The sequence below is a fragment of the Pleurodeles waltl genome, chromosome 4_2, assembly GCF_031143425.1.
Source record: "Pleurodeles waltl isolate 20211129_DDA chromosome 4_2, aPleWal1.hap1.20221129, whole genome shotgun sequence".
Classification (NCBI taxonomy): Eukaryota; Metazoa; Chordata; class Amphibia; order Caudata; family Salamandridae; genus Pleurodeles; species Pleurodeles waltl.
This window is the reverse complement of record NC_090443.1, coordinates 802,555,470-802,582,267: the sequence shown is the minus strand read 5'-3', so window position 1 is coordinate 802,582,267 and position 26,798 is coordinate 802,555,470. Positions and strand designations below refer to the sequence as shown.

At 44.0% G+C, this 26,798-nt stretch overlaps 1 protein-coding gene across 1 annotated transcript in view; it reads right to left on the bottom strand.

Moving 5' to 3' along the window:
• The window catches only part of RPE65 (retinoid isomerohydrolase RPE65), a 227,103-nt gene that overhangs the window by 152,938 nt on the left and 47,367 nt on the right, over positions 1 to 26,798 (bottom strand). The window contains exon 6 of the mRNA XM_069232453.1: positions 12,453 to 12,600. Coding sequence (XP_069088554.1) covers positions 12,453 to 12,600 — 148 coding nt within the window. The remainder of the gene's footprint in view (positions 1 to 12,452; positions 12,601 to 26,798) is intronic.

The window sequence follows — 26,798 nt, the reverse complement described above, 5'->3', positions numbered from 1 at the left end:
TGCGTGAGAAGGCAAGCTCTTACCTCCACCAAAGTTGGACAGTAGGACGTCAGGACCATCGGGACCACTTCAGTCTACCACCCGTGATGCAGGATCCTTCAACTCGTCAGGAGAGGGGACCCATGCAGATGGTCATCATTGCAGAGAGGTGCCTGCTGAAGCAGGGGAGTGACTCCTTCACTCCAAGGGAGATTCGTTTATTCTTCTGGTGCAGACTGAAGACAGGCTGTCCTCTGAGGATGCACGACCGGGAAACAGCTGCAGTTGCTGGCAAGAGCTGAAGTTACAATGTTGCAGAAGTCGTCTTTGCTTCGTTGTTGCAGTTTGTGGAGTTCCTGGAGGGTCCAGATGCAGTTTCTTCGGTGAGAAGGTGAAGTAAAGGATGCAGAGGATTCCTGCTGGAGTCTTCTAATCTGAATTTGAAGATCCTCCCAAAGGAGAGACCGTAAATAGCCCTGAAAGGAGGATTTGTCAGCTAAACAGGTAAGCACCTATCAGGGGATGGCTCTGACACCACCTGCTGGCACTGGCCACTCAGATGCTCCCAGAGTTCACTGCCAACGTGGAATCCAAGATGGCAAAACCCAGGGACCCTCTGGAGGAGCTCTGAGCACCACACCTGGGGTGGTAATGGACAGGGGAGTGGTCACTTCCCTTTCCTTTGTCCATTTTCGTGCCAGAGCAGGGACTGGGGGTACCTGAACTGGTGTAGACTGGATTATGTAAGGAGGGCACCAAATGTGCCCTTCAAAGCATTTCCAGTGGCCTGGGGAAGGAAGCTACCCCTTCCAAACCTATTTCCAAAGGGAGAGGGTGTAACACCCCTCCCCCAAAGGAAATCCTTTGTTCTACCTTCCTGGGCTTGAGCTTCTCAAGCAACAGGAGGGCAGAAACCTGTCTGAGAGGTGGCAGCAGCTGGGGCTGCCTGGAAAACCTCAGAAGGCTGGAATGGCAATACTGGGGGTCCTCTTAGGAGCCCCCAGAGTGCATGAAATCATACAACCAATGCTTTCAAAAGCCTTGGGGTATGATTCCAACATGTTTGATACCAAACATACCTATGTTCGGAGTTACCATTATGTAGCTGGGAATAGGGAGTGGCCTATTTCCAGTACACGTGTAAAATGGCATCCCGCACTCCTGAAATCTGGGAAAATGGTCCTGGAGGTCGTGGGGGCACCTCTGCTAGTGCAGAGGTGCCCTCACACACAGGTACTCTGCACCCTGCCCTCAGGGCTGGAGGGCCTGCTATAGGGGTGACTTATAAGTGACCTGGTGCAGTGTAACTGGCAGTGAAAGGGTGCATGCACCTTTTCATGCAGGCTGCAGTGGCAGTCCTGCAGAAGCCTTTGCATGGGCACCCTATGGGTGGCAAAAGAAATGCTGCAGCTCATAGGGATCTCCTGGAACCCCAATGCCAATCTTGGGTGAAATACTGAGTTACCAGTATGCAACAACCATAATTTAAGGGAGAGAGCATAACTGTTGGGGTCCTGATTAGTAGGATCCCAGTAGACACACTCAAACACACTGGCAAACAGGCCAAATGTGGGGGTAACCAAGCTAGAAAGAGGCTACTGTCCTACAAGGTAAGCATCCACAATAATGATTTACAAGCTTTTATACACCCACTTTTACATGAATGACTCAAATAGTGAATCAAGAAGTCATTAGCTCATAGTACCTATGCTTATGCCAACTTATGTACAATATCACAAATTCAAGTCAAGGTACTTTGGCCGATGATATTTCGATCCCCTAGACAAGTATCAGGATCATCCTAAGCCTTTGTTAAGCTTGAGTTAAAAGGGTTACAGAGTGCTTGTAACCAAAACGGCCAAGATAAATCTGACTCACGTCTCATATGAGTGACAAGGCAATCAATGGAGATCTGAATCTCTAATCAAGCGCCAATGCCATAAAGTAGTAGTAGAGTGAAGTAGTGTCACAGTGTAATAGAGTGTCAGAGTGGAGTGGCAGAGTGTCGTAGAATGGAAAGGCATAAATATGAGTGAACTGGAGTAGAGTGAAGTAAAGCAACGTGAACTTGCATATTGAAAGTTGGGTAGAGTGCTGTTGAGCATAGTACATTGTTGTATAGTGGAGTGGCATGGAGGGTTGTGCAGTGGCGTTGAGTAGAGTATCGTAGATTGAAGTGGCATAGAGTGGTGTGGAGTGGCATAGGGTGGAGTAAAGTGGAATGGAGTGGCGTGTAGGGAGTTGTGTAGGGAGTTACAGAGTGGAGAAAGTGTTAGAGTTTAACGGAATAGAGTGTCAGAGTCTAGTATCATGGAGTGTAATGTCAGAGTGAAGTGTCAGAGTGGAGTTGGGTGGTCTAGAGTGAAGTGGCATAGAGTACAGTGGTGCAAAGTAGATTGGTGTAGAGTGTGGTGGTATAGAGTGCGTTGGTTTTGAGTAAAGTGGTGTAGAGTGCATTGACGAAGACTGCACTGGTTTAGCGTACAGTGCAGTAGCATAGAGTGGTGAAGATTAGAGGGGAGCAGAGTGGAGTGGCACAGCATAGATTGCAGTGGTTCAGAGAATGCATTGGTGTAGAGTGCAGTGATGTAGAGTAATGCAGAGTAGAGAAGAGTGGCTTAGAGTACAGTGGTGCAGAGTAGAATAGAGTTGCATAGAGTGCTGTGGCATAGAGTAGATTGCTGCAGAGTACAGTATAGTGGTTAAGAGTAGATTGTTGCAGAGTGGAGCATAGTGATGTAGAGTGCAGTAGCATAGTGCAGAGCAGATTGGAGTGGCGCAGGGTACATTGGAGTGGTGTAGGGTAGATTAGACTGGCATAGCAAAGAGTGGAATTGAGTAGATTGCAGTGGCATAGAGGAGATTATTTCAAAGTAGAGTAAAGTGCCTACAGTGGAGTGGTGTTGAGTAGAGTAGATTAGAGTGCCGTGGTGCAGAAAAGAGTGCATTGGGACAGAGTACAGTAGCACTGAATGCAGTGGTGCAGAGTAGAGTGGCGTGGAGTTCAGTAGCAGAGTGTAATGTTGCAGATTAGAGGGTCGCAGAGTACAGTGGTGTATTGTAGAGTGGCATAGAGTGCAGTCGCCTAGAGTGCTGTGGAATAGAGTGCTGTGGTGCAGAGTAGATTGGCATAGAGTGCAGTGGCATAGAGTGCATTGGTTTTTAGTAAAGTGGTGAAGAGTGCACTGGCAGGGTGCAGGGGTGTAGTGTACAATGGTTAGAGTAGAATAGCATAGATTTCAGTGGCGTAGTGTAGAGTGCTGCAGAGTAGAGTGATGTAGAGTGGAGTGGTACAGCATAGATTGCAGTGGCGTAGAGTAGCACTGAGTGGAGAAACGTGGTGTAGGGTGCAGTGGCATAGGGTAGTTTGTTTCAGAGTAGAGTGAAGAAAAGATAAAGAAAAGATAATATACTTCAATATTCTTAAGTATGTAACGATAACAACAACATAAAGAATAACGCTAGGTATAACAGCCCAAAATGAAATATGGCTTCTCCCTGTTAGCCACGCTATAATAAAGCCCTTCATTACCTAGATAAAAAAGCATTAAGCATAAATCTTAGAAAAATATACCCTTCTAATACCTAAATTGTTGTGGGAAAGGGTAAAATCTGGGCCCAATTTCGACTTCACTGTTTCACCAACTGGTGTGATCTTAGGCAAATGCAAATACTGTGTTTCACAGTCTCCTTTCTAGCCTGCAGGCACCAGGCTGAGTGGGACTCTGTTTCCTCTTTAGATCTTCCTCATTGTTCTGCAGCTCCTCTTAAAGGCCTCCTGCAGTGCTCCTCTTCAAGGCAGGCAGGTGATGCAGACAGTAATCATCCAAAACTCTTCTCTTCCTGGTGTCCTTTGTTCTTATGAGCACCCTTAATGCCCACAGCTGTGAACAGGACAAACAAAACGGCAGAGGGCCTCCTGACTCACCTTCATTCTGTTACCATCAGATTGGAGGATGGTCCCTACAGGGCTATTAAAAGTAGCGCTTTTGTGCGCTAATGGCCCTCTGAATAATGATGTAAAAGGGGAAATTATTTTGTCCCCTTGTCCCCCCCACCTTCGTCCCCCGTGTCCCCCATCCTCCAAAATCTGGGGGGGATACGTCCCCCGCGTCCCCCACACTTACTACGCCCATGCCAGAGGCCCCCCCTACAGGTACTTTGTAGGGCTCCCCTTAAGTTTTGTTACCCCACTGAACACAGGCAAGGGTGCTAGAGAGAGATCACTGGCCGGTAAACACCATCTACCTATGTACACGGTTAGAGCTACTTAGAGCAAGACATATAGACATAGTGCTCGAAACAGAAGTAGGACTACAGTGAGATCAACCTCTGCCCCTTTTAGGTGAAACAGTCAGTGCTTTCCAAGATGGCGGAGCACTGATTTGCATAATTGCTATCAATATACCGCCATTGCACTAATGAAAAGCTTCAGCATCCGCACACAACAATACAGGTTGTAACGTGTTAATTTGATTTTTCACTTCGAAATGCATCAGGTCACATTTAAGGATTCTACCTGTACCAGTTTTAAATTGAAGTGTATTTCATTTAAATTAATTACGTGCAATATCGAGTTAGAGCTATTAGCATTGTAAACTCCTAACCGGACTTTTCTTGCCACTTAAATTGAAACTAGAAAGTAAAACAGTTTCACATAAGTGAGCCGACGGCCACCACGAGCATGAGTGTAAAGGAGATACACAAAGGAAAAAAGAAGATCGCTGGCAGTGAAAATAATCGGCAAAAGTGCAATTAGCCATTTGACAGAGACGATGGCCAAGGAGGTAACCAAACCACCACAAGGAGGGACAAAGATCAAGCATTTTCCAATCATAACAAAGGATTTTTGAAGAGTAAGCCCACGAACGAGTGAACGTGATGGGCGTGAGGTGGGCGTGGTTAAAGCGCTCGACCTAATGAATTTAAATTTGTCTTTGAAACTATACTCTCAAAACGCTTAGTCTTCAGCATATATATATTATTCTTACATGGAAGGACATATTTGTTGTTTACTGTTTATGAATGGCACCAATAAGTATAACACCCATAAAAAAAGACAGTTTTAATAAACAAAGGCAACCCATTTATTTTGCTGGATACACAATGAAGTATTCTGTGGGTGAATCGGATTACATGAAAGCAGCTTTCCTGAGAACACAGCTCACTCAGACAAAGTAAATTTACAACATTCCCAAGAATGTCATTCATGAGGGCAATTAACGAGAGAGCATTAGTCCCCAATCTAAAGAAGGCTTTTGTTCTTAAATATAATTATCACTGGGATAAACCCAAGGATAACAATTTCGCATTAGCACACAAAGGAGAGATGCTGGGTGGCTGAATGTGCAGACCACAATTCCGTTTAAGTGTTTCAGGGCTGCCGAATTAAAGGCAATAACGAGGGGGACCTAGGGGCAGTAAGAGCAACCCTAATTTCACCTTCAATACCCTTGTCACTCCCTTGCGACCCCTGGCTTCATGGGGTCCAGGACAGTGCTTGAAATGGAAACATTAAAGTGCAGGTACTCTGTGCCAGAGTACCTGCTTGTTTCTGAGAAGTGCCGGTGCTCTCCAATTAAAAGTATTACGGTTTTCTTGAGATGTGCCGGTACTCCCCCTCTCAGAGCAAAAAGTGCCGGTACTCAGTACAGGCCAGTACCGGCCCATTTAAAGCACTGGCAGGAGGAAGCAGCAACAACAAAAAGTTAACTGAGATCTAACAGCGCATTTACTTTTTGCAGATTCTGCTGTGTGTAGATTCCGGCACTGATCTGGGCTAAGGATTAGACAAGGGGCGTCAAAGCCTATTTGTTGTCAGCTCTGAAAGCACAGGCATTTCGGGTATTCGGTGTCCATGTACTGAATGCAACGCAAGCCATCTCACAATATAGGGCATTTGAAATGGTGATGGTGTTGTCCTACTTGAGTAGCATCTGCAGATTACGTGCAGTGCCATGTTAGAGGGGGAGTAGAGTATTCCCAAGTTTGGGAAGGTGTCCTTCCAAGAGAAATCGCAGCACATTTAAGGAAAGGCACATTGAACAAGGGATATGCTATTTAAAAGGGGCTGCTATTCCCGACATATGATTTCCGGTCAAATCACTCAATGATTTCGATTTCAATAAAATTACCGCGAAGGGAAAAGGAGAAGCAGTCGCAGAAGACGTATCTGGAAGGGTTCAAGACTCGCGCATCTGTGTTAGAAAATGACAACTTCAACAGACTAGAAGCCAAAGGTGAAAACTCTCCCAGGGAGTAGAAGTCTTTGCCTCAAGTGTGGAATAAAAGAAGATGAAACGAGGGAGAGGATGAACACGCCCCATGTAAGTCCTGCTGGTATATCAGTAGAGGAAAATCATGACTTACAGAGTTTTGTCAGTGACAGACTAGTGTGTGAGCAAGGTGTGCTATAGTCTATCCCAAAGAGCTGAATACACCTGGGAGAGGTGGTGTGCCATTGCTCAGTTCTGCTTTGGGTCCCTGCACTCTTGTCACTAGATGTTGGGCGCTGCGTGTATTCATCGTTCCTTCTTTGTTTCTTATGCCCTGATCATATTAACGTTTGTGTTGCTTGTTGAAACTGAAGATGGGGGCAACAGGTGACTACTTTCTATCATTTTCCTGCAATCAGTCACTTGTCTCCTCACATTCCTACCCTTCGTATCACACTGTGGGCTAGATGTAGCAAAGGGTTTTACCCATTCTGTGTCTATGGGAAAATGTGTTCGTACATATGGCCCTGTGTTCCTTCTTGAGGTGCCTGGTGCATTCAGACTAGCTAGCATCTCTTCACTTAACCTTCACCCTTTGCTTTTGGCCAAACAACCAATACAACTAAAGTCACATATTAGATCTAAGGAGTGGAGACCTTGCCCAGTGTCATGCGTGTGCATGAATGTCGGCAGTAAAGCAGCATGACCACTCGTCTGTTTGATACTCCCATAAACAACCTGCCGTAGTGATCAATTACTAGACCAGGAAATAGTCCTAAATAAGTCCCCTCATTGCCAAGCTCTGGCTTGGGATGAACAAAGCACGCAAGGACCTGCCAGAGGAGTTGGTCTGGTTCAGCAACTCAGTAACTTCTAGTTACAGGCAGCAATGGCAGACATTGGTGCCATATGACAGGAGCAAAAGCAGAACAGGTTTGCTCACTTAAATTATAGACCTGGGAAGGCCCTTAATTTCTCCTGCAAAGAACCTTCAAATTCCTTATTTTGTTTCTCTCCCGGCTGCACAGTCAGTCTCACTCATCCTCTTCTCAGATCAGGGTCATTTCTGCCTGTTGACTCTGCCAGCCCCTACAGAAATTCCATCTAGCTAAGTAAGCCCGGATGGGCGAGTCATTCCCTTCTCTCATGGCACCTGACTGGACATTTTATTCCCATTGTCCATAAGTAGTGATTAAAGTGAATCAGACTGAGATGGAGCACTCCTGTCAATGAAAAGGAGCCCTGAATTTAGCAGTTGGGAGGAGAGCACTGGGACTGCTTTAACGTGGAGGAACCTTTTTTGTCTGGATACAAGACAGAGAAGTCGTTGCTACAGGGGATGTGATATAGGAGTCCCGGAGTTGGGAAAGATTGACTTGTAGCTGGGCCGAGATGGAGAAGCACTGAGTTGATAGGGAGGAGCCAGCAGGTGGGTGAGATGGAGGAGTCTTGGACCGTTGGGTGAGATGCAGTTGCCTTGTTACCTGAAAGTGAGGAGAAGCCTTGTGTGTTGGGATTTGATGGAGAAACTCTAGGGGTGTGGGTGAGATGAACTTCTGAGGTTTGGACGAGATGGAGGAGCCCAAGGGTGAAATGCTTGAATATTATCGGTTTTGCAGGAAAACAAACGGTCACACGGGCCATTTATTAAGATGTAAAAGCTGTAATGTGCCCTTAGCAGCAGAAGAAGAAGGCCTTGCTGCTGTACTGCGCATGGGTCAGGAGGGGACTATTACAGCCCGGCCTCACTCAGACACAATACATAGCTGACATACTGCACTAGCAACAGGCAGTGCAGCATGCCAGATAATGGAACTTCAGGACTTGTAATTCTTACGCCCTCTTACCCCAAAAAAAAGTCAGAATAGAGAAAAAAGGGTCTTCCTTAGTAACTCTAACCCTATTCTGGTGTCTGATTGGATATAGGCCAGTGCACATTCTATTGGTGCTTTGCTAGCCTAGCTAGAGTAAGAAGATGGAGGATAAGGATATTAGACAGCGTGCACGCTAATGTCAAAGGGGGGCATGTAAGGTTTGTGTTTTTTATGAGTGTGTCTGTGTGTGTGCCAGGAAGTGTATGTGTATGTCTGTGTGACTGTCTTTGTATGCTTGAGCACGTGTTTAAACATTTAAGTATATTTGTGTGTTCAATTTGAAAGCCTGTGAGGTGGGAGGTATTGGGGTTGGGGGTTGGGAAGCACAGTGTATGACTTTGTGCCCCACCTTTTTACAAGTTTAGAAGCTGCCACTGCTTTTTTGTCTCCAACAACATCTTCTATAGCATTCCTCTAGGTGAAACCTACTTAAGTTGTACTGAAGAGATTTAAGAAACTCGTATAGCAAGTGAGATCATTTTCCCCATTTTAGGATTATTATTGATCAGTCTGGAGGCTTAATAATGTTGTTAGCCGCTACAATCCTTCATATACGTATGTATGTATGTATGTATGTATGTGGCACGGGTGTCGTGAACCCCCTGCAGTAGCAGCAACAGTGGAGGGTGGAGTTCTTGATGATTCTCTTCTGTCCGCAACTCAGCAGAAAAATGCTCATAATTAATGTGAGAGGGTTGGTGGGTGAGTGAAAGGATGCATGGATGGATGGATGATGGATGAGTGAAATAATGCATTTAAGGATGGATTTTTATTTTTTTTAAAAGGTGTGTCTTCAAGTTTTTTCTAAATCGGAGAAGCATTGGGTTGGGACCGATAGATACAGGGATGTTTGCTCACAATCTTATGAGCATAGAAGGCCTCTCTTATTTCTTTTGTTTCTTTAGACTCCTTAATAAGCAGTCTGATATTGTCCTGGTTGCAGGTGTGCTTAGAACAACCAGAGGTGGTGAGCCTATCTGCAAAATAAGCAGAGTTGCTGGTTGTGATGGCTTTGTAAATGAAGGAGTTGGTTATCAAAATAGTGTGGGCTGGAAAGAAGAGTCAATGAAGTTCCGTGAAGATGGGGGTGATGCAGTGCTTAATTTGAACCATGGTTGCAAGAAGGGCCCACCAACACTTATTTTTGGGGGCTGGCACCTATTTTCCCTCAACCAATGTTAATCCAAAGCAAGAGAGAAGAAATGAAAGAAGGAAAAACCGCAATGAAAGGAAAATGCAGGTATGAAAAATAACCAGCAAGAGAGCGATAAAGAGGAGTAACGAATCTGATAGTGAATTAAATAAGCATGAGGTGGAATCAAGACAATGGAACCTTGGTATTTAGCACCCTAATCTTTGTTATTGATGGGCGTGGGCTTCTGAGCAAATCCTTGGACTCTGGCACTAAATCCTGTACAAATTAAGCACTGTGTGATGTTACCATTTTTCTTAGGCCCCCCACCTATGCTTCCTGCTCATGTATCCACGACTCCAGGGGTGACTGCTGGCAGAAAGGGCTGGTCGGGCAGCATGCAGAGCGAGGGGGCAAATAAAAATAAAATAAAAAAAGAACATCTACCTTCCGCTCCAGTGCTTCTGCCTTCCTCGCCCCATCCAATCCAGAAGCTTCATCCATGCTGTTACACAGCATGAACAAAGCAGCAGTATTGGCCTGAGCAGGCTGAAATGGTGCTCAGGGAGGGAGTGGGAGCCTGCACTTGGTCTCCATCCAGCTGTGAAACACAGCCAGGAGGAGAGTTCTAAGTGCGCATGTCAGCTTGGCTGGCCTTGGCACTCCTTCCCCCCACCCAGTGATGTGGCAAATGCTGGCCCCGCCCTACATAAGCAGAAAAATAAAAAGATAATAAAAGCTTCCTCCTTTCAGCAGGTGAGAACGTCTCTCAGCCATGGTGGGGGGAGGGGCGGCTGTCTTCTGTCACCTGACTTTCACATTAGGGGCCATCTAAAATACTACTTGCATTTCAGCCAGGCACAACTTATTAGACTAGGGGTGAATTCACATTGTGAATTCCGATGAACACCTCAGTGAAGAAGGCAGGACAGGTAAAGCCGGTCCTATGTTAATACAGCTCCTACAGCTGTGGAGTTTGCAATCTGTTATAGGAATATGTGCAGCCTGTGCCTGCTTAGAGTGCATTGTAGAGCATAGGCAGGAGGTGCCACTTCATGCGCCGGAGTGACTCTGTGTCTGTTTGTGTAACTTTGTATGTTTCTGTGTGTGTTTCTCTGTGGTTCACTATACATTTGTGTAGTGTCTCTCTATGCATTTGTCCGTATATGTCAGTATTTGTTCATCAGAGTGTGCGTTAGCATATCTGGGTGTACCTAGATACATGTATTTGGCTCACAGTGTGCATGGCTGTGTATCCTAGGGAGAAGGGGGCCGGGGAGAAGAGGGAAGAGTGTGTGTTTGTCTGTGTGTGTATCTCTATTTTCACTTGCCCTTACTTGTTGAGGATGACTGTTCACTCATCTAAGAGGTGATGTTAACAAAAAAAATCCAGGAGGCCTTTTGAGCCCTAACCTGTCAAACTGCATTATCATTTGCTGATGCTTTACTATTGACATCAAGAACTCTACCCGCATATCCACCTTTTAGTTTTTGATTTCACATTTGAAACCCTTTACATTCTGTACTGACTAAATACAACCAAAATATCCCCTGTGTGAATATACGGGATTGTGGTGATGTTGCAGGCCTGTGCGTGAATATGAGGGCCTCACGCTGTTGCACCACCATTTGTGTGCTCCTATCCTATGTGGTGTTTCCTTCTGTAACATAAAGGGCACAATTCAGAGAAACTGAAAACACCTACCAATATTTCAAATACCATTCACTGCTCCTGCCATGAAAAGCTGAATCTACAACTCTCAGTTGGCAAAATCAGAACTGGTATCACAACTAGTGTAAAGAATATCTGAATCACCACTTAATCAGCTGGCAAATATAAAATACTTGCCTTATTGCAATTTCTGTTGTGCCCAATAAGATTTGCTTATTTTATTCTGTCTACTCCCACTGCACATTGTCTCTATGTATCCTCATTGTATATACTGTGTTCAAATGTTGGGTTGGTGTGTGTGCGCACACAACTGTATATTAAAAAACACAAATTATTTCTTTGCATTTGTAGGTGTATTGATTATTCAGAGGGCCAAAATGTGGAAATACTTATATCTTCTACGGAATGTAATGTCACCGTTTAAGAAAGGGTGCTGAAGTTATCCATCCCAGACTGATTTTCAAAATGTGAGATTAGGCATAAAAGTGTTCCAGCTTTTGATGTGGTTTGTTTTTTAGAAAACTCTTGAGCTATGTGCTTGTCACACCGGCATTGGTGTCTATATCCTACCTTTCACACTTACTTTATGTTACATTATATTCAAATATCACCAATCCAGCAATTACCCGGCCTCTTGGAAAGTTCAATGTGGTTGTGGGTTTGCCCATGAAAGGCCTTATGTCGGTAGGAGAGGTTAGGGTTTCTGCAAACCAGTCCTGGCTTACTTGTGTGACCCTACGGTATTAACATAGACAGTCACCCACTTACTATTGGGAATGTCTATCATGGTACAGGCTGTGGGGAGCTCCGCAGACAACACATGGCACCATTATGGAACGGCCCTGTGCAAAACGTATGGCTGGTATTCACATAGCTTCTATTAGCCCAGTTAATTCCAACGGTCTGTCTAAAGAGGGTTGTTGTTGTTATTAAGAAGGATGATTTTCAAAAGATAAATAATAAATATTCTAGATCCCGAAATTACTTGTCATCAACAGTCTGTATAATACATATAGATTTGTACTGACTGTGCGTTAACGTGTAAAAACAAATTAGAGACATCAAGCAACCACAAAAAAGGCAGTCACTCACTAGTCATATTCATTCAATCTATCTCTTGAAATGGTAAGAATGCAAAACTGCCCCAAAAATACTATCAAAACGGCCTAAAAAATGCGCACATAACAAAAGCCTTTATGGCACCATGCTACAAAAGTTAGAGACATCCGAAATGTCACTGTATTTTTCATAAGGGCCTATTAATGCCCCATTTGTCACAATTATTAATACTAAATATGTACTAGACAGTGGCTCTTATTTTTACGTGGCTTGGGTAGCATTTTGTCGATATTTATTGATCACTAAGCAAGAGGAAATTTTCAGTTGTTAGTTGAGGCCATTATGACAAGGAAGATTACAGCTTAGACGTCTTAGCTTTGCCATTGCTTGTTTCCAATGCTGCAGCGTGCAATTCTTTATGTGCGACTTAAACTTCTTTGTAATTGAAACTTAACTTCAAACTTGTGTTTTAACAACAACTATAAACAGTTGACAAAAATGTATTTTTTTTTTCAACAGACCTTCTTGGAGTGGAGGTATTTTTACAATGTTGTAGGCAAATGAAAAATGTTTTCCGAAGCAGTTGCCAATGTTGTAAACCGTTCCATCATTTTCAATGTGAGGGTGGGCTGTTACACCATTGATGGAAACATAGTTGCAAAGATCCACCTAGAAAATAAAAGTAGTGGATTTATGAGTGATACATTGCGAAAAGCCTTTGCAAGGTAGAAATGTATTCGGGTTTTGTTATTCATTGATTGTGAAATGTACTTGTACTAATTTTTGATAGGTGCTGGGGTACACCAGTAAGAAAATAAATAAGTTACTTACCTGTAACTGAAGTTCTCCAGTATTGGAATCTTTCATAGATTCACATGATTGAATCATTCCCCGTCATCGAGATGGTAGTTACTGGTACCTTCAAACAAGTCTATCAGAGTCATTATTTAAAAAAGGACTAAACATAAGAGTCCACCAATCAGATTACATTGTCCTGTAGAACCCTCCCAAGAGAAGCCCCAGTCTCTCAGATTTTTGAAGCAATAGAGCTTACCAGTGATACAGAAGTGAGAGGTAAAGGTGAGCTTCCCCAGGGAGGTGGGTGGGTCGCTTGTGAATCTATGAAAGATTGCAATACTGGAGAACTACAGTTACAAGTAAGTAACTTATTTTCTTACTCCAGTATTTGAACTTTCATAGATTCACATGCTTGAATCAGAGTGGCAAGTAGTAATACGAGCACACCGTTTTATATATATATTCACTGAATAAAACAAAGGTTACAGGGACGTTATTGTTAGGCTCACATTTTAAACGTGCAAAACTATAGAAATTCACCCTCCACATAATTTAAAGATAGCCTCGGGGAGGTGGTGATCCCTGGGGCTCTTGGGGGGCGGGGGGAGGGGGAACAGTGGCCCCCTCACACCTATTAACTGTTTAAAGCTCTAGGGAGGTGGTGGTCCCCTATTATCCTTGCTTAAAGACCTGTGGAGGTAGTGGTCCCCGGGGCTGTGGGGAAGGCCGACGGGCCTCCCCCACAGAAATAAAACAATTAGCCCTGGAGAGGTAGTGGTCCTCGGGGGCCATGCAGCCCTGCACATATTTCCAGCATCGCCCTGGGGAGGTGGAGGTCCCCAGGGCTATGGGGGCCCGCCGCCCCATTAGAAATAAACAATGCTCCTGGAACTCGGCCTGCCGGGGGCCTTAAAGAAGGTGAAGAGTGTGAGCCCGTGCTTCATTTATTTTTTTATTTTTTAAAATTTACGGCAGATCTGCTGCGATTCCCACCGTAAATAAAAAAAAAATGCTTTTTAGCCTTGGGGGGGTCTCTCTGGGACCCCCACCACCAGAGCTAAGGGGTTAGGATGTCTGCATCCTGGTCCCTTTTCTTTAAAAAAAAATATTTTTATCTGAGACTCAGCTCAAGAAAAGTTCGAACATGGCTGCCAACACTTCCTTGTTGAAGTGTTGGCAGCCAATCAGATCTCAGCACGAGATCAGGAGAGGTCGCAAATCCTACACATCCCTATATATACAAATTTGGATTTTCTTTACTTTCTCAAAAACTACTGAATGGATTTACACCAAATAACAAAAAGGGCTCTTTCTGGACCAAGAAATACCCTTCTGCCAAATTTTGTGTAATTCCGTCCAGTGGTTTTGGCACTATCGGTGTTAAATTTTTCCTATGGGAATTAACATCGGAAACGCTCTACATTACACCCTTCCTTTATCACAGTCCCCACTTGACGGATCACCCTAAACCTTTTCAGACAGCAGCTCACATGACTATTGAATTGTTTTGGAAATTCATGAAGATTCGTCAAGCAGTGCCAAAGATATAGGCAAGCAAATAACAGCTCTTTCTATAGAAACTAGGTCCTAAATATAACTACCTAGTGGCGACCACCACTAGGTTTTATTTAAGGTGCCGAGATTGGTGTGGTGGATTTTTTTTAATCTTCTTTGGGCCACTTATGTGATCATGGAATCAGGTTTTGGGTGGAACGTCAGACAGGCCGGGGCATCATCCGGTGTCTTGTATTTTTTTTCTAGGTGTGGAAGAACTGCTGTCACCGAGGCTGGAGTTCTCATAACTTTCAGGCCTTCTTCCAATATATAATTTACTGTAGGCATAGATCGCACACTTTTCTGGAAAAGTTCCTTAAAATCATATAAGAAACAGTCTGTCTGTTTGGTAGGCATAAGGAGTGCAAACCTTTTAGGTGCCCTTTCCAGCAGGTTGCGAAAACCACAAATGCCCTCAGGTGGCGAGTCCACTGGGGTAGGTGATGGAGAATCTAGTGTAGGTATGAGATATTCATCCCATTCTGCATTGGTTTCCTGTAACTCTCCTTCCTCCCTCCCTTCACCCAATGTGTCTGGGTCATGCAGTCGGGGTATGCGCGGAGTGCATCTAACTGTGGTTGGTAGTGATACCGGTCTCTGTGCTGGCGTAAATGCAGCTGCTGCTGGAGCCATGGGAAGAACAGCTGTTTGTGCAGGTGGTGCCTCAGTTGGAAAACCCTTTCTGTAATCTGAAAGCATAATTTGAAGATGTGAAATAAGAGATTCAGGCAAGCAAAACATTTGATCTTGGTATGGTTGTTACTATTGTTCCTGTAAGGAGTAGTACTCCTGTTGCTTATCTTCCCCCTCATTTTCATCATCGTCCTGGCACTTAATGTGCAATTCTGAGGGACTGTGTGCCAGGCCAAAAAGGCTCTCTTCCTCAGAGTCCTCTTCATCTAAAAGATGAGCTGGATCAAGAGGTGTAATCATGCTGGGAGAGGTTTGCTAGCAGTTTCTTTTTTTGCTTAGGAAATAAACCTGTGGTTGATGGTCTTGTCAACGAGTCCATTGACAAGGTCGTCGATGGATGAGCTATCTTTATTTTTACTGTCCGCTGTGGTGACATCGGCAGTGGCATCCGCAGCAGTGCTTTCGTCCTTAAAGCAAGGGCCATCGACGATGGAGTCATCGGTGTTATTGATGAGGAAGTAGATTAAATCTGCACCATCAACGGACAAGTCATCGATGATGCTGACACTGATACGGTCGACAAGAAAGATACAGTGGGATCAGTTATGACGGTCTGTCAGCCTGTGGAGCTGAGGAAGGTTTTTTACAGGTAGCCCTTTCCTTTTTCTCCTTTTTTGTAGAGGAGGTTTTACCTTCCTGAGGAGATGGTTAAGGACGGCGACCTATGTAAGACTCATGAAGAGCCTTTTTTAAGGCCTTCTTGGGTTGCTCAGAACCAGTCTTTGAATGGGGTGATCTTTCTCCCTTCTCTGATCTTTTAGAAGAATACGAGGAATCCCCACTGTCCAAGTCCGACACTGGCTCCTTTCGGGACTTGTTTTTGCATGCAGATTAGCAATCTTCCCTCTCTATCCTTTAATGTCTATGTTAAAAAGGTAAGACATACCTTGCAATCCTTAGCTGAATGTTCAGGATAGAGAGAATATATGATGTCCTTTTGTGGGTCTTCTGAAGGAAGCCTCTTTTTTCCAGAGGTACTGCAGGCCCTGAAGAAACTTTTCTTCTCTTAGTCTGACATGGCGAAAAAACGTCAGTACAGAAAATCTTCCAAGAGGAGAAACTCTGTGACAAAAATAGACTTTTCCAGTCAGAATAGCAGAGAAAATTCTCCAGACAGGAAAAAGCTGAGCAGAGATCAGTGGAGACTCCCTAACACAACGTGATGTAGAAAATCCGAGGGACTGGATCTTCTCTTGGGAGGGTTCTACAGTGTGGTGTCGCCTGATTGGTGGACTCTTAAGTTTAGCCCTTTTTTAAATATTGACTCTGATAGACTAATAAAGTGTAAATCTGGTGGGCGCAAATATTACAAAGCTTAAAATATAAAAGGTAGGAATGTGCATGTCAAAATGGACAACAGGTCCAAAGTCAAATTTTGAGAGCACACCTATAAGAAATGCTTCTACAAGCGATTGTTCACAATGAATACAAATTAATGCATTTTAAATTGAAACAAAATAATATATTAGATATGATTCAGTAAACGGAGACGTTACTTCTGACGTACAGCAAAAATATTATTGCCCATGTAAGGAAATCCATCTTTTTTATGTTTCCTGCATGTGGTCAATAGATATTTTGACCTTTGCAGGGATAGAGCATGCTAGAGAGGCCCAACCAAAAGTGTTCTGCTAAAGGACGTGTTTTTATTTCCAAACTGCCATAACAGCACTCTGGCATGGCAGCTGTATGTGTGAAGATTACCGGCACAACTGTACAGATGTGGGAAGCGAATATAAAAGATGTATATTTTTTCACCATGTTTCAAAAAGTAGAAAATGTGATTTTAGGTTTTAAGTTCTCCTGGTAGCGCCTCACAAGAAGCAAAGACATCACTGGACTGGAAAAATCTGCAAAAAGTCAGGAAATCAGAAGTCAAGCCATCTCCATCTATGTTCTCAGGATGTGGAACAATCCCCATCAACACCGGTACTACCCCATTAATATCTTTTGTTGTATTAGATTTAGTGAGACATTCAAATTGTAAATTTATGTTGGAAAATGATACCAAAGCCAAATGTGCAGATCATAGGTAATCTGTGCTGATAAGTGTGATGCTGAAGTTGGGTTCATTTTACAATAGTCGTGAGTCTCATGAAGCAAGCAATGCATGCAAGGGGAAATAAGCCCAGTCTCCAACTTCCAGCCTTCTAAACACAACCATATGTGAATCACAGAAAATCTTCATGCACAATAAAGACTAGACTGAAAAGATGCAATCTCTATTGAAAACTAGCATCTACAAATTGATTACATAATAAACCATATCCAAACTCTTGATTAGTGCTAAAATCTGCTCGACAGTTCCCTCCAAGATGTAAAATAGGTAAACTTCTCGACAAAACAGAAATAAAGTGAATCCGAGCAATTGCATGCATTTTCCTCTGACCCAGCATCTACACCTAAAATTGAGCACTCCAAACTGAGCTGCATACTGCAAATTTTCAGATCTGCAGCCAAACACAATTGAAATAGCAGATTCGATGCATTCTAATAACAGACATAATATTCCTAATGGAAACTTGGCTTACTGATAAATCCCATCCTATTCTCAAGCTCCAGATGCCCTCAGGTTAATAAACCAACTGCCTACACCTTTAAGGAAAGTTAGTTGAGGGCATCACAATAATTCATAGATCCTCCATTAAATTCAAAAGCTTTGAGGGGAACAATGTTCACCCTTCTAATATCGGTCAGTCGAAGTACAAACATCAAATGCCAAACTAACAATTTTCCACATTGTCTACAGTCTCCCATAGAAGATATTCTCTCCGTACAATAAATGCTTGAATGTACATGTGAGAAAATCAGTTTAACCAGGACCAAAAAATCTTCGTAGATACTTTAAATTGCATTGGGGTTGGGAGAAGGGGTGTCAAGTAAGAAGGCAACTGCACTAGCGTCTTTCTTTCTTTCTGCAAAACAATGTCACCCTCTCATGAATAAAACGCCATTCTAGAACTCATAAGCTTGAAAAGGGGATGTATAGAGAGTCAGGCCACCATACCAGTAAAGTGGTCAGACCTCTACATTATATCGTTCATAATATGTTGTTCCAAAATTTCAACGTTTGGGCAAATTAAAAAAATAAAGATCTGAATATGTGACTTTAAAGACAACAACCAGGCTGTCATAGGAACCCAGGTGTCTTTCATACACAAGCCCAAAGGCTATAGGTGATGTAAATTCCATCTAAAACTACAATCAGTCATGGCAGAGGATGCTGATGGCCTGGCGCTAAGAAATCCTAGAGGTTTTCTAAGGAACTACTGAAGGAGAGAATATTGCTGAGAGCGCCACACAGAATCTGACACCCAAAACCCTTGCAACAGAAACTGGAATGTCTTTAATCAAGATGAACCAAGATGAGAGGCCTACAAAACACATCCTGAAATGCAAAGGCATCTTTCTCTGGAGGGAGATTAACAAAGATAAAAATCACACCTAGAAACTGGCAGTGTAAAAAAAAAATCCTTCATCTGGAAACACCTCTCTTCAATAATGCCACCACGTTAAAAAAAGGCCTTCTCAGGAAGCAACCAACAATTCTAACTTCATCCTTCTGACAATAAGGACTAACCCCTATTATGACTGTTTGGAAATAATAGAAAATATTCTTTGAAAGAAAATTTCATTTTTCACAAATTACTGAATGGACAGAACAACTGATTATGAACCTGTGAAAAATGGTAAGAACCTGGAACTGATAGGACTGCAAAGAAACTGTAATTAGCCTACTGTAGGAGGCTGGCCTGGCTTATAGTGGGTACCTTGTGGTACTTACACCTTGTGCCAGGTCCAGTTGTCCCTTAATAGTAGATTAGAGGTGTTCTAGCAGCTTAGGCTGATAGAGGTAGCTATAGCAGAGCAGCCTAGGCTGAACTAGAAGACATGCAAAGCTCCTACTATACCACTTATATCATATAGCACTATATCATAAGAAAACACAATACTCAGAGTTAATAAAAGTAAAGGTACTTTATTTTAGTGACAATATGCCCAAAGTATGTCAGAGGATATACTCCCTTAGAAGGTAAGTAATATACACAAAATATACACACAAACCAAAATCAGGTAAGTAAACAGTTAGAAAAGTAGTGCAAACACCGTAGAACACAATATAATGCAATAGGAGACAATAGGCCTAGGGGCAACACAAACCAGATACTCCAAAAGTGGAATGCGAACCACGAATGGACCCCAGGCCTAGTGTAGTGTGTAGAGGGTCGCTGGGAGTGTAAGAAAACACTAAGGGTGTCCAAGATACCCCACCCCAAGACCCTGAAAAGTAGGAGTAAAGGTACCCTACTATCCCAGAAAGACAGTAAAGTCGAGATAGGGGATTCTGCAAAGGCAACAACTGACTGCAAAGCACTGAAGACGGATTCCTGGACCTGAGGACCTGTAAAGGAAGGGGGCCAAGTCCAAGAGTCATGCAAGTGTCCAGGGGGCAGGAGCCCACTAAACCCCGGATGAAGGTGCAAAAGGGCTGCCTCTGGGTGGAAGAAGCTGAAGATTCTGCAACAACGGAAGGTGACAGGAACTTCTCCTTTGGCCAGAAGATGTCCCACGGCGTGCTGGAGGATGCAGAGTTGTTTCCACACAGAAAGACTACAAACAAGCCTTGCTAGCTGCAAGAGTTGTGGTCGAAGGTTTTGTGTGCTGCCAGGGCCCAGGAAGGACCAGGAGGTCGCCCCTTGGAGGAGACAGAGGGGGCGCTCAGCAACTCAGAGAGCCCACGCAGAAGCAGGCAGCACCACAGGAGCACCTGAACAGGCATTCAGAAGATCTGAGCACGGAGGTCATCTCAGCACAACAAAAGAGGGTCCCACGAAGTTGGAGTCCAACTCAGCGAGTTGGGCAATGCAAGACGGAGTGCTGGGGACCTGGGCTGTGCTGTGCACGAAGGAAGTCTTGCAAAAGTGCACAGAAGCCCTAGCAGCTGCAGTTCACGCAGTACACAGGATTACTGTCTGGTGTGGGGAGGCAAGGACTTACCGCCACCAAATTTGGACAGAAGGGGCCACTGGACTGTCGGGGACACTTGGACCCAGCTCCCGTGTTCAAGGGACCAGGCTCGTTAGGATGAGAGGGGACCCAGAGGATCGGTGATGCAGAAGTTTGGTGCCTGCGTTGGCAGGGGGAAGATTCCGTCGACCCACAGGAGATTTCTTCTTGGCTTCCAGTGCAGGGTGAAGGCAGACAGCCCTCAGAGCATGCACCACCAGGAAACAGTAGAGAAAGCCAGCAGGATGAGGCGCTACAATGTTGCTGGTAGTCTTCTTGCTACTTTGTTGCAGTTTTGCAGGCGTCCTGGAGCAGTCAGCGGTCGATCCTTGGCAGAAGTCTAAGAGGGAAGTGCAGAGGAATTCAGACCCCCTCTGCCCAGGCCCCAGGGGGGCAGAAACCTGTCTGAGGGTTGACAGCAGCGCTAGCTGCAGAGAAAACCCCAGAGAGTTAGTTTGGCAGTACCCGGGCTCTATGCTGGAGCCCCGGGGATGCATGGAATTGTCCCCCCAATACCAAAATGGTATTGGGGTGACAATTCCATGATCCTAAACATGTTACATGGCCATGTTCGGAGTTACCATTGTGACGCTACATATAGGTATTGACCTATATGTAGTTCACACGTGTAATGGTGTCCCCGCACTCACAAAGTCCGGGGAATTTACCCTGAACAATGTGGGGGCACCTTGGCTAGTGCCAGGGTGCCCTCACACTAAGTAACGTTGCACCTAACCTTCACTAAGTGAGGGTTAGAAATATAGGTGATTTATAAGTTACTTAAGTGCAGTGTAAAATGGCTGTGAAATAACGTGGACGTTATTTCACTCAGGCTGCAGTGGCAGTCCTGTGTAAGAATTGTCTGAGCTCCCTATGGGTGGCAAAAGAAATGCTGCAGCCCATAGGGATCTCCTGGAGCCCCAATACCCTAGGTACCTAGGTACCATATACTAGGGAATTATAAGGGTGTTCCAGTGTGCCAATCAGAATTGGTAAAGTTAGTCACTAGCCTGCAGTGACAATTTTAAAAGCAGAGAGAGCATAAACACTGAGGTTCTGGTTAGCAGAGCCTCAGTGATACAGTTAGGCACCACAGAGGGAACACATATAGGCCACAAACTTATGAGCACTGGGGTCCTGGCTAGCAGGATCCCAGTGAGACAGTAAAAATACCCTGACATATACTCACAAACAGGCCAAAAGTGGGGGTAACAAGGCTAGAAAGAGGCTACCTTCCTACACCTACATATTAACTAGCAATGGAAAAGCAAAAATTTCATTAAAACCTGCTAATGTGCTCTGCAAGTTTGCTATTAAAATGCTCCTATGTAAAGTGATCTGACAACCCAGACTGCAGTAAACAAAACTGCAAATACATTAATTCTGCCTTGCACTCAGCTGAATTATTTTCCAATTTCATTCACACCTCTGTTTTGAGTTACTTTCACTTTACACCTTAACTACCTGTGAATAGAAAAAAACAGAAAAGAAGATCCCCATTTCTTCATCCATCACAATAGGAAGTGACATCATCATAATAGCTAGCTCTTTTTTTTTTTTTTTTTTACCAGGCATGATGTCATTGGATTAAACCAAACCCATGTTTAAAAACAAGAACAAAGGCAAGCTGGCTCCATTTCCTATTACGGATTTGAACAGTGACACTACCCCACATCCAAGCATCCACCCACCTCTATTGTAAGTGACATTACTGAGTTTCCACCTAAAATGTCTTGCTATCCCACTCCTATAGTAAACTCCACAAGGCATTCCACTACCTGGGCATCTCCAAGAAAGGGCACGCACTGACAAGTGCATCTCCTGTTGGGACATTTTAGGACCAGGGAAGCCTTTCGGAAATAAGCCCTTCTACCAGGTAATTCACCTTGATCCTGTCCTTCATAAACTATACCCCCAATGGGCCATGCTAACACCCAGACCCAACTACTATACAGTCACATCACACTCACATGGTAAATGCCCAGATCCTCATACACACTTCATTCACAAGCACACATCCATCACCCAAAACAAATCACCAAAACAACACACCTTCTTTTGATGCTCAATATCACTCTACAGTTCTCCATGCACCTAAAATTGCAAAGTTCATAAAATCTTGATGCACATTTCATAAAAGAAACTTGACTCACATCCACATCTACATACATACCAGATACCTTAATCTCATCGGGCTACAGGCCTCTAGCACACTGAACACAAGAGGGACTTGCAGACCACCTTATGCTGCAACCTTAGCAAAGCAGCAGCTTTAAGGTAATCTGAGCGCCTCATGTGCCACTACTCCTATAAATATGGCTCCAAAATGAACATCTCCACAGAAATAAGTAGCTTCATCACATCTTCCCTATGCTGCAAACCAGCCTAAAATTCCCCATAGTTTTCAACCTCCTCAGATGCTCCACTACAAAGATAATCAAAGAATGAACTTATGTACTCATCTAAATGCCTGGATATCAAGGAACACATCACTGAGACTACACACTCCAAAAGCAAAACCTTAAACTTAATCATAACCATCTCACCTTAAATCAAATAAAGGTTCCAGTTATCTTTGGACTGGATGGATCAGCTCAGCACCCCCTACTCCATCCACCAAGCCACAAAAACCCTTTAAGGTAAGGTGAAAAGAGACAAATGAACTTACCACACCTTCAAGGACTTTCCCATGAACTCTCTCCAAGTTGAACTCTTCAGGCCCTCCCCACCATGACAGCCTACATCAGAAGTAAACACACTCCTTAGTTTATAAAATTCTGCCTGGAAAAACCATGTGGGTCTCAACACACCACTGAAAACACAATACCCCACGCTTAAACTGCATGCACCATGGAACACGAAAGGCCTCTCAGAGAACAGACGCTCCACATGAAGACAAGAAAAGAAATGGAGGCATACCAAACACCCAAAAAAGTCACTGAACTTGAAACATTATGATCTAGATGCAGATCCCTTATCACTTCTGCCAACGCCACCTTCTACAACACCATCATTAGCTAGGTAAGCAACATAAATTAAGTACGCTTCAAATTAGTAAAACACCTGACCAAGTCCTTCCCAAAATCAACACATGTGATGCCATCAATCACTTGTTCACTGGGATAATAAACAAATTCAGAACTGACATTGGGAACATCAAGGAAGCAAACATATTGTCAAACTCCGTTCTACGAGGCAACCATGGTGCAATGACACTCTTCATGCAGAGCTAATATCTGCCACTTTTTGCAACTATCTCTTTATGCACCGTGGAAATGAGAGTGAAGAATGATATGATAGGCAGAATGGAATATTCATATTCAAGCAGGGCTGGCAAGGCCATTTTTTAGAAATGCAGTCTCTAGTTGGCAGTGGTTTGCACCCTGTCCAAGTAGGGACCCTCACTCTAGTCAGGGTAAGGGAGTCACACAGCTAAGATAACCACTGCTCACCCCCTTGGTAGCTTGGCACGAGCAGTCAGGCTTATCTCAGAAGCAATATGTAAAGTATTTGTACCCACACACAATAACATAGTGAAAACACCACAAAAGTATCCACACCAGCTTAGAAAAATGGCCAATATTTAGCTGAGTAAAATAAGACCAAAACAACAATCCAACATAAACAAGGAAAGATATCACTTTTTAAAGTCTTAATCCATAGGAATCAATGGTTGTATCTTTTTCTTGGGATGTGTCAAAAACAAAGACGAGGAGCCAAAAAAATCAAAGCGATGCAACAGTTCCTTAATGCCCTGGGAGATGATGCATCAATTCCTTCCTCGCAGGAGATGCGATGCAGCGGTTCCTTACTGGCAGTGGAAGTGATGCGTCGATTAATTCCTCGCAGTAAAGGTGATGCGTTGATTTCAGGACACGCAGAATCAGTTGCTTACTGTGGTGTGGGGTAGATGAGAAATTGACGGCCGGGGACAATGCATAGAAAAAACAGATGCGCCCTGTTGATGGGACCACGGTGAAACAGGTGATGCGCAGATTCTGCAGCTGTGAGACAGGAACTGCGTTGATTCTTAAGCCACAGGACAGGCGCTGCATCGATTTTTCTATTGCAACGCATCGCTGCTTGGATTTCATTCTTCAGGTCACCAGACTACACTTACAAGGACCCAGAGACTGGAGTTGGCACCACTTGGCAAGTCAGGACTCTCAGCAGAAGAGCCCAGGCACTGGCAGATAAAGTCTTTGATGTCCCTGAGACTTTTTGATAGGAGGCAAGCTCATTTTAAGCCCTTGGAGAACCTTTGAGAGCATGATGTAGAAAGCAAAGTCCAGTCCTTTCACTCCCATGACGGAAGAAGCAAGCAGCACACCAGCACAACAAAGCAACCCCATATCTATCTGCTCCCAATGGGAAATAACACTTAAGATATTTCAAGGTAATCCCCAAGTTGACCCATGGGACCCATGGGAGGAATAGTCCTTAAAATAGCGAGAACCAATTTTAGCAGTATTTCACTGTCAGGACATCCAAACCACACCAATACATGCCCTACCTTTTAAATACACTGCACCCTGCCCATGGGGCTGCCTTGGGCCTACCTTTGGGGTGACGTGCATATAGTAAAAGGGAAGGTTAGGTCCTGGTAAGTGGGTGCACTTGCCAGGTTGAAATGGCAGTTTAAAACTGCACAAACAGACACTGCAATGGCAGACTTGAGACATGTTTGCAGGGTTCTTCATATGGGTGGCACGACCAGTGCTGCAAGCCCACTAGTAGCATTTGATTTACAGGCCTTGGGCACACCTGGTGTACTATACTAGGGACTTACTAGTAAATCAAATAGGCCAATCATGGATAAACAAATCATCAATACAATCTAGACAGAGAGCACTTGCACTTTAGCACTGATCAGCAGTAGTAAAGTGCCCAGAGTCCTAAAGCCAGCAAAAACAAAATTCAGCACAGGATCATAAATGGGAGGTCAGAAGCCAAAAAGACAGGGGAAACCATGCCAAGAGCTGAGAGGTCTAACACCATTCATCTCATGAGACATTTCAATTACTGGCAGGGAGAGATGCTAGTGCCATCGGAGGCCTTATTTTGAAGATCATGTCTGCTCAAGGTCTCTCTCTCTCGCTTTCTCCAGTTCCCTATGGTTAATTGTAGCAGCCACAACATGGGCTTCAGCAGAGAGAGAGGAGGGAGCTCAGAGACTGAATACAGAAAGAGCACAGGAGAGAGAATGGTGGTGGTAACAGAGAGAAAGCAGGAATGAAGTGAAAGTGGCTGTTTTTCAGACACTGCATTTAGTTCCCACTCCAGCCCTAATAATCAAGGGGGGAAAACTGGATACTGAAGAAAAAAAAAAACCAAACACAGCAACCATTTCAAAACAGGAATAGAAAGTCAAGGAGAAGAAGCCCCCACAACTACAGCAAGCAAAGTTGCAAAACCTCGGAGGACTCAGTTGGCATCTATGTATAGGCAAGGTGGATGGATCAGCCTTGAAGTAACAATACAACAAAAAAGAGGCTAAATCACAATCTTGGGTGAGGCAAATATCAAAGGAAATATCTTATCTAGGGTACATTTTCCAAAGGAATACAACACCTGGATTCCTTTAATACATTTGGTTCAGGAAAGGAGCACTGGATGTAAAAGCTCTGAGGCAAACAAAGTTGTCAGAAAGGTTTCACAAAGCTTCTTTCCTCAACAAGGCATCCTGACATACCCACTGTGCACTGGAGATACTTCACCACCACAGATCCACTGAGGCAAATGGCCAGCACCAGGACTCGGGAGATGCCTCCTGTGTGTGACGGAGGGTGGCATTCATATGACCTGAGGCAAGGCAGATGGGCAAGAAAGCACTGATTGAAAGAAGTGGGCAAAAACGTAGCTATGAGAGAGAGGCAGAGGATGCCCAGATAGCAGCCTGGCTGTGGATGAGTGGAAGTCTGGCAGATACTCAGCTTTAATAGAGATAGGTGCCTGCACTGGGTTCCTGTCACAAGTGAGTGGCTTTAGGGAGCGTGCAATGGTAGGATCAGGTGCAGTCCTCACCATCTGGGGCTTTCATGTGTCTTTGGCTTCATCCTCTGAGCCCTAAGTGCCCTGACACATCCTCCACTGATTCACCCCAAGTAGACTGCCTTTACCCTCTCACAAACATAACAACAATATCAATTGTCTCAAGGTCAACATGTATAATGACTACATTCTACATTCATCCATCATGAAATCGCTCAAAGGGATATCTTCAACACACTTCTCAATCTCAGTAAGTCTGCCTCAGTCAAACATTACCACATGCTCCTAAAATGGAGCAAAGTCTTACCTAGTTGAAAAAACCTACACTGGAACTGGACGATTTAGCCAACTAAACTCATTACGCACCTACCTTTCATCAGTAAAATCTTCAATCAAGCAGTTTCCATTAAAATACAAGATCATATTAGCAAGAATAAACTCTGACATGACAGCCACTCTGGGTTTAGAAGGTGCTGATGCAAAGACTGGCACCCGTCGAATATTCTGTTGGCCATTCTCTTAATAGCCAACAAAAATTAACCTGTCTCTTCAGCCAAACTTCTATATGCAGCCTTTAACACAGTCAACCAACAAGCACCAACTCACATGCTGAAAACATACAAGGGCATTTCCCACCCTCCAACCACCACAATGTGTCTTAACAGGAACATTAAGCTCTCTGGAAACACTGGTCTCTGGTCCAAATGTCCCATCATTGTCAAGCTCTACATGGAACCATTTGGAATGGCATTTACCATTATCATCAAGATGCATCAGCAAGCCAATGACACAAAACTCTGAAAGTCTTCATCACACATGGCATC